The 11,271-nt window shown below is 49.8% G+C and overlaps 1 protein-coding gene across 1 annotated transcript in view; it reads left to right on the forward strand.

Annotated features, from left to right (window-relative positions):
* Window positions 1-3,477, forward strand: part of LRGUK (leucine-rich repeats and guanylate kinase domain containing) — a 58,952-nt gene extending 55,475 nt beyond the window's left edge. The window contains exons 19-20 of the mRNA XM_009998109.1: window positions 2,319-2,488; window positions 3,326-3,477. Of these exons, the coding sequence (XP_009996411.1) occupies window positions 2,319-2,488; window positions 3,326-3,477 (322 nt within the window). The remainder of the gene's footprint in view (window positions 1-2,318; window positions 2,489-3,325) is intronic.
* The last annotated feature ends 7,794 nt before the right edge of the window (window positions 3,478-11,271 follow it).

The following is an 11,271-nucleotide window of genomic DNA, read 5'->3' on the forward strand; positions in this document are numbered from 1 at the left end:
TCAGCAGGACAGTTTCTAATTACATCCATGGCTTCTTTTAATTGCTAAGACCACAACAATGGTTTTGTCCTTGGGAGGGATCTATGATGGTGATCTTGTCTTTCCTAATTTCATGGAATCATAGAATCACAGACTGGCTTGGGTTGGAAGGGACCTGAAAGATCATTGAGTTCCAACCCCCCTGCATGGGCAGGGACACCTCCCACCAGCCCAGGCTGCTCCAAGCCCCATCCAACCTGCCCTTCAACACTGCCAGGGATGGGGCAGCCACAGTTTCTCTGGGCAACCTGGGCCAGATTCTCCCCACCCATCCAGAGCTTTACTCCTCAGCTCATTCCTGACATAGTTTGTATTAGCTGGATCCACACAGAATCCATCCACCTCATTGCTCCATGGGGTAACACTGGGGTGGGGAGCATTAAGCTTCCTATTTATCATTTCTTTTTCCATTTAGCTGACTGGGAAATTTGATTAGAGGGAACACTTGCCTGCTTCACCTGTGCTAGTTCCCTTTGCTGTGCTGAGCCTGTCAGGGAAGGACCACAGATAGATTATTCAACCCCTTTACAGGTCATCTGGCAAAAGCATAAAGGAGAGGTAGGTTCTCAGCTCCTCTGCCCCTCCCAAATACCTTGGACATCCAGATGGCAGAGGCTGCATAAGCTCTAGTTTTCCCACTTATTTTTGATGTTATTCTCATGGAGTGGTTTTACAAGAAACTTTAATTAAGTGAAGCATTTCCTGTGCCACTTGAACTAGGAAAACCTGGGGACTTGCCTTCCCTTTCCACCAACTGGGATGGAAATCATCTCCCACAGTTTACCTTGTCTTCTGCCCTTTAGGAAGGGGACAGCTGGGGAGAAAGGCAGTGAAGACTCTTGTTGAGCACCTCAGGATGCTGGATTTGAACAGATCTGCAGGGGGTTAATTCTAACTATCCAATATCTCTTTTTAGCCTTTCTTTGTAGGCAAATGTGGGACTATGTTCTCTGAAGCAAAACCAGAAGCAGTCAGCCTTTTAGAAACTGGAATAGATGGTGGTGGTGAGTCCAGGCTTCTGTTTGTGCAGAGCCTGGATTTACTACTCCCAGGAATTTCTTGCCACAGTTCTGTCTGATGGGTTGTTGCAGGCAGCTAAAATGGGATTAGGGCTGGAGTTAAGCACTTGGCTAAAGCATTCCATGTTTGAGGAGCAACCTAGGATGCAGTGGACCTCAGAAGAAGACACAAGCACTCAGTACATGACAGGATAGAATATTCCTTTACCTTGAAGGCAATGGCAAAATTCTAATAAACTTCCCCAGTACATGTAGGGAGCAGATAATTTACCTGTTCCCTCTGGGAGCACCACACTGGTTTATCTTGTTATTCATCATCCCTTCTTCTTATCCTAAGAATTTATTAAAACACCACAGAAATACTTACTTTCTGTTCCCCAGAACACTGTGATCACAGTGTTCTCACAAGCCCAAATGCTCCTCTGAAGAACTGCAGGATGACATTCTTTTGGCCTGCACCATGGGTAAGGTCAGGGTGGATCATCTCTGGACTCCCTCCCAGATTCAGAAATCTATGAATTGTTTTCTTTCAGCTAGACCAGAACAGGCCTTTCTGTAGGAAGAGACACATCCTGAAATGTCTTCAGCAGGGCTCCAGACATGGGTGTGCATTAAATAGGTGGTTGTTGTGCTCTTCATGTCAATCAAGGCCTTTCTCTCACTTTTCTTGGAGGGAATTGACAGTCTGTAGATGGAAATGAAAAGCCTTTATCAGAACAAGCTCCACCAAGGTCATTATCATTATCAGGGTCTCAGACCACTCAGGTTTTGGCTTTGGTTAGACTTTCTGCAGCACATCAGAGGTGCCTTGGGTACTACTCACTGGTAAATGTCTACTCAGGGCTCATGTTGTCACTTGGACACTACAGAAACACTCCAGGCAATTCCTATTTTGCTCCCCAAGAGAGAAGATGGTTTTCAGTGCTGAACCCCAGGGCTGGAAAAAAGGAGCACAGAGTTCTGATCCCAGAACTGAAGCTGGTTCACTGTGTGACAGGAACATCTTTACTGTGTGATTAATTCAACCAATACATGGAAATGGAGAGAGGCAGGAGTTGTGTTTGTGAGCACTGGGAAGTTCTGAGAAGCTGGTGAAGTGTGGAAAAGCCTGGAGTCACTGGGATGTACTGGGATGTGTTCCTGACTTGGGATTGAGTTGTGTGACTGCAAGATCAGTGATACTGTCAGACCTGGTGCATCTGCTGATTTTTTTTTATTTATTTATTGCAAGTTTAAAGCTTGAATCATTTCCTCTCTCAGCTGCAGAGAGTCTAGTCCTGGTGCTGGACGACTTCTGGCCACAGCTGGAGCAGCTGCTGGTGAAGGTCTGATGGTTCAGAGCCCAGTTCCTCGTGCTCGTCTCCCTGGAGAAGCCAAAGCTGAGCATCAGGACCCAAGAGGAGCTGAAAATGGGGTGGACAGATTGAAAGGTTTGAACCATAATCAGTCACAGTTCTGCTCAGGGTGTGCATCTGAATTACCATGATGATGGAGGCTTCATTTGGGTGGCAGGGTAGTGTCTTGATGCTTCTGGTGAGGAGACAATGGGACAGAATCATCACAGTGTGAATGCAGCGTAGTCACAGAGTGATGAGATGGTTTGGGTTGGAAGGACCTTAATGATCATCTAGATCCAACCCCCTGCCATGGGCAGGGACACCTCCCACCATTCCAGGCTGCTCCAAGCCCCATCCAACCTGCCCTTCAACACTGCCAGGGATGGGGCAGCCACAGCTTCCCTGGGCAACCTGGGCCAGGCTCTCCCCACCCTCACAGCCCAGAATTTCTCCCTCACATCTCAGCTCCAGCTCCCTCTGCCAGCTGGAAACCCTTCCCCCTGCTCCCATCCCTCCCTGCCCTTGTCCCAAACCCCTCCCCAGCTTTCCTGGAGCCCCTTCAGGCACTGGAAGCTGCTCTAAGGTCTCCCTGGAGCCTTCTCTTCTCCAGGCTCAACACCCCAACTCTCCCAGCCTGTCTCCAGAGCAGAGCTGCTCCAGCCCTCCCAGCATCTCTGGGGCCTCCTCTGGACTTGCTTTCTCTCAATGAACTTTTGGAGCAATTAAAACCAGTGACTACTTAGGAATGAAGTTGCTCTTCCCTACGGATGAGGTAGAGCAGCCACCTGACATCCTGAAGATATTACCTTTCCCCCACCTCCCAAAGCTCTGGGTGTTCAGCTGGAGATCTGGAGGCAGGGGGGGGGGTTTGACTTTTCATTGCCATAAAAACCCACTTGGTGTTTCTTCACTTCTTTCTGGTTTCTGCAGAGCCTGAGCTCCCCAGTGACAATCTTCAGAGAAAACACAGCAAGTCCAAGACTGGTTCTCCTCATGGGCCTCAGCTCCTCAACTGCCCAGTCTCCCAGTCCAAACCTGTCCTACCCCCAATCCCATCTGGGAGGAACAGGACCAACCCTTGATAGCCAAATCTTTGTCTTGAGTCTTAATTTAACACCAAATCTCTCTCTTTAACAGGAATTTCTCTTCACCCCAGAAAACTCTATCAAATCTTATTTCTAAATCCATTAACTCCCCTCCCCCCCCTCCCAATAAGTTATTTATTTATAACTTTATTAAAAAGGAATTTCTGTATTTCCCAAAGCTAAAAATTATTTCCCCAGGCACTCTCAGATGGGAAATGGTGCAGATTTTTTTCCTGACAGCCACAAAACTGGATCTTCCATTAATTTCTCTCTTTCCTCCCCCTCCTGTATCAGAGATTTTGATTGAGGTGTGGAAGCATCAAGGCCTCTGACAATATTGTCAGCACCAGTGAATTCTTTTTGAAGAAGGATTTTGTGAAATGTTCAGACTTAAGTTGGGAGCAAAAAACTAGTTCCAAGTCTTTCTCTTTCTTTTAAAGAAATGTGGAGGGTTTTTTAAGGAATGAGACAGATTTCTTTGGTTTTTAAGTGTATTTAAACAATAAGGAGTCAACAGAAAAACAAGATATTAGGATTATTGAGTAGCTGAAGCTGAAGGAGGGTGTGAAGATTTGGGTTTTCTGTCTCTGGGGCAGAGCTCTGACAAGTAATTAAAACTCTGGAGTTAATGTTTGTCCTGATTAATTGTTGTTACCATTTACTTACAGAGCAGACAGTGGGGCCCCTTCCCCCCCAGGGGGGATATTTTGCACCCTGAGTCCTCAGAGGTCTTTGCATGCACAGGAGGTGCCACCTCCTGCCACAGTTGGGGTCGTGTCACACAATCACCAAGGCTGGAAAAGACCTTTCAGATTCTCAAAGAATTATTGAGGCTGGAACAGACCTATGAGATCATCAGGTCCAGCCTATGACCTGTCACCACCACATCAGCCAGACCAGGGCACCAAGTGCCACATCCAGCCTGTCCTTGAACACCTCCAAGGATGGTGCCTCCACCACTTCCCTGGGCAGCCCATCCCAAGGTCTGAGCAGCCTTTCCATGAGGAAGTGCTTCCTGATATCCAACCTAAGCCTCCCCTGGAGCAGCTTCAGGCCAGGCCCTCTTGTCCTGTCCCTGGTTGCCTGGAAAAAGAGCCCTACCCCACCTGCCTCCAACCTCCCTTCAGGTGGTTGTAGAGAGTGAGAAGGTCCCCCCTGAGCCTCCTCTTCTCCAGGCTGAATAAGCCCATCCTTGAGCAAGTCACATTATAAAACTCCAGCAGAGAGCAAAGAACAAGACACACCCCTCCTTCCCCCTTAGCAATATGTTTTTTGCAGTAACCTGAATCACAAGGAGAGTCACATTATCTCATCTCCTCACTTTGGACTGTGACCCACAGTGACTACAACATTTTCACCTACCTTGTCCAGAAGAGACAAAAGGAAAGGGGAGCACCTGAAATTCACCCAGCCAAGCACCTGTGAGGCATCTCAGACTGCTTCCTCCTGTGAAGCCTCCCCAAGTACTGAGATGGAGCCTGAAAGAGGAAGATGAAAACTCCAGCCTCTCTGGAGGACACACAGAAAATCCTGCAGAGCAGGGGGAAAACTAAGAGGGCTGAGAGACAACCCTGCTGAGTCTTGTTCTGCCAGGGAGCTGCAGCTGCTCCCAGTGAAATATTTATGCAAAGACAGCAGATGTTGTGAGCAAAGAATGAAGGCAGAGATGAGCTGCAGGATTCATCATAGAATCATGGAATCACTAAGGTTGGAAGGCACCTTAAAGATCACCAAGTTCCAACTCCCTGCCATGAGCGGGGAACCACCAGACCAGGTTGCACAAAACCTCCTCCAACCTGGCCTTAAAAACCTCCATGGTTTTTTGGGATGGGGCATCAACAACCTCCCTGGGCAACCCATCCCAGTTCCTCACCACCCTTAGAGTGAAGAATTTCTTCCTCATAACTAACCTAAATGTCCCCTCTCTCAGTTTAAAACCATCCCCCCTGCTCCCATCCCTCCCTGCCCTTGTCCCAAGTCCCTCCCCAGATTTCCTAGAGCCCCTTCAGGCACTGGAACTTCAGTTTAAAACCATCACCCCTTGTCCTATCACTGTCTCCTCTGATGAAGGTTGGGGCATCCTGTGCAGGGTTTGCTCTCTGCAGTGACCACCAGCCCATGGCTGCCCCATCCCTGGAAGTGTTCAAGGGCAGGTTGGACAGGTCTTGGAGCAGCCTGGTTGAGTGGGAGGTGTCCCTGCCCATAGTAGGGATTAGAGGATCTTTCAGGTCCCTTCCCACCCAAACTATTCTATCATTCTGTGTTTCCATGACTCCTTTTTGGTGATTTAGCTCCGTGGACAGAAACTATATCAGATCTTTTGGCCTCAGGGCTAGAAGACATTCCCTTGGTCCATCTATTCAGTAGCACAGGCATGGCCTGATGCCTTCCTTTAGTTGACCAGGTCATTAATCTCAGGTCCTCCTTGCCTCTGGTGGGCTGGAAAGGAGATGTCCTGCCCTCCAGAGAGCTCTCTGCAGCAGCCCCAGCACATGTTGAGTCTTTGTGCAGCCTGGTGCCCTCAGGCTGCAGGTCTGGGGCTGTCACACAGAGGTTGCTGCAGCAAGGGCACAAGTTTCCTAGTGCTGTCACAGCCTGAAGGAGTCAAGAGCTCTTGGAGGCAGCAGATTAACTACAAACTTCAGGAATCTAAGTCAGAGGAGAGAAATTAAACAGTTTTGGGGCCCCCCTTGTCAAAACGGTGACGCGGCCTCAGCTGGTTTTAGACCCAAGAGAATCTGTGCCCAAAAAGAAAGGGCTGGGGAAGACCTGGCTCTGTTCCCTCTGAGAGAAACCTCAGTTTAATCCCTTGCTGAGCCAGGGCCTGGAATGTCTCCGTGCCTGGGTCCTGAGTTCCCTCCTGTGGGTGGGAGATGATCAAACGGGGCCACAGGCAGCCTAGGCAGAGGTGGCCTCCTGAAGACAATCCATCTACATTAACAGCCCCAGCAGCTGGAGATGAGCTAGGAAAGGAGCCATCTCTGGGTAGCACCACATTTAACCCTTCAGCTGCACTTCAGCAGCTCCCACCTACCTTTATTTTCTTTCATTCTTTACTGAAAAGAACAATTTGAGATTTATTTCCTCTTTCTCTCAGGGCAGTTACCACAGAGTGATAGAATCTCAGACTGGTTTGGGTTGGAGGGACCTTCAAGATCATTCAGTTCTACCCCTCCTGCATGGGCAGGGACACCTCCCACCAGACCAGGCTGCTCCAAGCCCCATCCAACCTGCCCTTCAACACTGCCAGGGATGGGGCAGCCACAGCTTCTCTGGGCAACCTGGGCCAGGCTCTCCCCACCCTCACAGCCCAGAATTTCTCCCTCCCATCTCAGCTCCAGCTCCCTCTGCCAGCTGGAAACCCTTCCCCCTGCTCCCATCCCTCCCTGCCCTTGTCCCAAGCCCCTGCCCAGCTTTTCTGGAGCCCCTTCAGGCACTGGAAGCTGCTCTAAGGTCTCCCTGGAGCCTTCTCTTCTCCAGGCTCAACACCCCAACTCTCCCAGCCTGTCTCCAGAGCAGAGCTGCTCCAGCCCTCCCAGCATCTCTGGGGCCTCCTCTGGCCTCTCTCCAACAGCTCCTTGTCCTTCTGGTGTTGGGGACCCCAGAGGTGGCCCCAGCCCTGCAGGGGGGGTCTCAGCAGAGCAGAGCAGAGGGGACAATCCCCTCCCTGGCCCTGCTGGTCACCCTGCTGGTGACAGCCCAGGACACACAGGGTGGTTTCTGGGCTCACATCACTGGCTCATGTTGAGCTTCTTCTCCACCGTGACCTCCAAGGTCACTTTTACTGCAGGAAAAGTGAATTTGGGTACAAAACTGACAGCATACTGAATCAAAACCCCAGTGCTGAACAAAAGAAGGTGTGGGAGGTGGGCTGCAATGCTGCAACTTGCAGAGCTCTTCAATAGCTGCAGATAGAGCCCCTTGCAATTTCCTTGTCACCAAAGGCTTTTCAAACCAGCAGCTCTGCCTGGGGTGAACACATAGTTTAGATGTTTATTGCTGAAGATTCCCTGGTGCCTCAAGGGTATAGAGAATTAGTACTGTAATTCTTCATCCCCAGGTACAAGGGGGGCCAAGCCCAGTCTTAAATCATAGAAACCACAGGCCAGTTTCTTTTCAGTGGTGCCTGTGATAGGATGGGGGGCAATGGCACCAAGTGTCAGCACAGGATGTTCTATCACAACATGAGGAGAAACGTCTTTACTCTGAGGGTGACAGAGCCCTGGGACAGGCTGCCCTGAGAGGTTGTGGAGTCTCCTTCTCTGGAGACTTTCCAGCCCTGTCTGGGTGCCTTTCTGAGTGACCTGCCCTGGGTGTTCCTGCTGCAGCTGGGGGGTTGGACTTGATCTTCAGAGGTCCCTTCCAACCCCTGTGATTCTGTGATTCCATGGAAATGTGACAAAATGTGCAAAGGGGGAGTGTTGTCGTGGCTCAGCAGGGAGGACAAAGCTGAGCTCACCAGAGTGTTGCTTTCCAGGGGCAAAGTGGATCAGGACTGAGTGTAGAAAGGGAAGCCAGTTCAACGTGAGGCTGCAAAGGAGAAGAAAACATGCCCACCTTTTGAGACAGCTCCATCTGATGCACTTTCTGGACAAAAGCAGTGAGAAAAATCAAAATCAATCTGTTTTCTTCCTCTTTGCATGTGCTGAGGTTCTTTTAATTGCAAGGACATTTCTGTGAGAAGCCATCAATCATCTCTGGAAAGTCCTGCTCACTTGCCTGAAGCATGGAGAGAATCCAGTGAGGGGGGACTCTGAAAAAAGCACTTCAGGTTGAAGTTCTTCCAGCTCATTTCAAGTGATGTCAAGTTTAACAATCTTGAGGAATGAGAAAGAGGAAGGGGGAGAGGGCTGGAAAGAAAAAAAAGAGAAGCTATTTCAAGTTTTCCCCCAAAATAGGCCTGAAGTTTTTGAGTCTTTACCATTTTTGACAAGTAGCAACACACAGAGGCAGCTGCAGCACCAGCACTGCTTGATCAAGGAGCTCTGCTTTGGAAATCCCCCCCATGAGATCTGGCAGAGGAAAAAGAAAAGGAAATAAAATGGGGCGAGTTTAAAAAGTGACAAAGAGGAGCAAAAAAAAAGCCAGATCCTCAGCAGAGCAGCTTCTTGCATCTCCTCTTTGTCTGCTGCTTTCCATCAGGAAGGGACAAGCTGTGAGAAGGACAGAGAAACATTTGTAGGTGAGAAAAGCAGCTCCTGCACATCCCAGAAAATGCAATGGTTGAGAAGGCAGGAATGTCTCTGATGTCTCTGGCTCCAGCCAGAGCAACAGTGATCCCTTCTGAAATGCTACAGCTGAGAACATGCAAGGTCCTAAAATGCCACACATGCAGCAAACAACTGGAATTGCTGAGAAAATACCTACCAAAGAGGGAGTGGGAGGAATATCTGGGAGACCTGGATGTTTTAGATGGAACACATAATCCCAAGAATGTGAAAATTTGAGAGACTCACCCCCTCCTAACATGCCTAAAAATAAATGAGTGATTTATTGTAGCTCTTTTTAAAGTGATGTGATATCATAAAATAAATGGGAAATGAAAAACCGGCTGCAACAAACTTCCCAACAAAGCCCAGAAACTCCTCCCCTGGTCAAAGCTGTAGAAGTCCAGGAGTTGGAGACATTTGAAACAAAGCTGGTGAAAGAGGAAAAGGATTTCTGCAATTTCTACTGCAGGACATTCCCAAAGCAAAGGTGAAAGAGTTGGAGGTGGAAAGTTATGGAGAGCTGCAGAGAACAGACTGTTGTAGGGCATGAGTTGTCTCTCCCAACTTGTTGACACCTGGGTTGGATGACTTTAGGTCTCAGGACCTGTTCCTTCCCACTGCTCTCCCAAAAAATACACACCTACTGTGGAGAGACATAACGTTGGAGGAGAGAAACCTTCACCAAGCTGGTGAGCAAGAGAACAAGTCATAGGAGGAGCAGCTGAGGGAACTGGGGATGTTTTAGAGGAGGCTGAGGGGAGACCTCATTGCTCTCTACAACTGCCTGAAAGGAGGTTGTAGGGAGGTGGGTGTTGGGCTCTTCTCCCAAGTGAATAATGACAGAACCAGAGGAAATGGCCTCAAGTTGTTTTTAGATTGGGTATCAGGAAGGATTTCCATGCTGGAAGAGTGGTCAGGCACTGGAACAGCCATGGGGTTTAGAGTCAGTTCACAGGCTGGTGGTTCCTGCTGCTCCTTCCTCCTCAGGAAGAAGGATTCCTCACAGTCCTTCCCTGCTTCCCCACAGGGTCCTTCCCATGGCAGAGAGTCCTCCATGAGCCTCTCCTTCGTGATGTGAACTGAATTTTGAGTGGATTTAGGTTTTATTGTAACAGGAGTGAATTATGCTCTCAGATCTGAGACCCACGTCTGGGATCAACTGTATAGAACACACCAACCTGCAAAGAAGGCAGGTTGGTCCAGCATCACACCAATCTCACTCCACACAAAGGGGAAAAAAAGAGACAAGTCCAGCAGCTCCACCCCTAGCCCCATATTGAGGTGACCTGGAAGTTTTTCATGAGTCCTCATCCCCTGACTGAGAACTCAGCTGCTCCTGAGAACCAGGAACTCAGCCAGACGAGTCATCCCAGAACCTGCCTCGCAGTTATGACATTAGAAAGGATGTTAAACGCTGACTTAGCCCAGCCAAAGCTGCCCTCCCAGAGGTGCCAGGCTACAAAGAGCAGCTCAAAACGCTTTCTGAGCTGACGTTTGGGTTTTACTTTCACCCTGGGGCAGCTCAAAAGAAGCAGTTTGTTCTGTGGCTTCGACGTGTTGAGGAACCAACGCGCGGCACGATGGTGGTGGCAGGAAAACAACCCCCTCCCAGCCCTTTGAAGCACAAAGAAAGAGAATGGAAGGCAAAAAAGAAAGTGAGCACCCAAGGTAGCCCAAGCTTAGGAGTGAAGGGAACAGAAGAAATTGATCCTTCTGACCTGTGGAAGCAGGAAACCCTGGAGATGTTACAAAGCGCCGGACTAATTGTCTCTGTTCCCTGCTAAACCACCCCTGGAGCTTTTCAATAACGTATAAACCACTTCAAAAGACCTGATGGGAAGAGCAAGGGAGTCAGTGGGAACGTCCCTACCAAGAGCAAGGTCAGAAAACACTGGAATTGCTCATGGAAATGGGGGAACGATGGATCAGCAGAAGCGTGGGGGTTTCCAGGGCGTCTCCCAGATGTTGGAATCATAGAATCCAGTGCCTGAAGGGGCTCCTGGAAAGCTGGGGAGGGGCTTGGGACAAGGGCAGGGAGGGATGGGAGCAGGGGGAAGGGTTTCCAGCTGGCAGAGGGAGCTGGAGCTGAGATGGGAGGGAGAAATTCTGGGCTGTGAGGGTGGGGAGAGCCTGGCCCAGGTTGCCCAGGGAAGCTGTGGCTGCCCCATCCCTGGCAGTGTTGAAGGGCAGGTTGGATGGGGCTTGGAGCAGCCTGGAATGGTGGGAGGTGTCCCTGGGGTTGGATCTGGATGATCTTTAAGCTCCTTTCCAACCCAAAACCCTCCCATGACTCTATGATCCTGTATTGGACACCCCATGCACCCCAGGACAATACTGGCCCTCCTGGCACACACATCGCCGCCCCATGGAGATCCTGCTGCCCACCAGACCCATCTCAGCTCCAACCCCGTGTTTGTTTTTTTTTGGCACAACCCCGCGATTTCAACCCCAACAAGGCCCTGACGCCACAGCCCATCAGCCGCCATCACCGCTAAAAAAAAAGACTACAACTCCCATCATGCCCCGCGGGGGCAGAGACCGCCTGGAAGAGGCTCCGCGGGCGCCGCGGGGCATGATGGGA

This window comes from Chaetura pelagica, unplaced genomic scaffold, assembly GCF_000747805.2.
Source record: "Chaetura pelagica isolate M959 unplaced genomic scaffold, ChaPel_1.0 scaffold224, whole genome shotgun sequence".
NCBI classification, from domain to species: Eukaryota; Metazoa; Chordata; class Aves; order Apodiformes; family Apodidae; genus Chaetura; species Chaetura pelagica.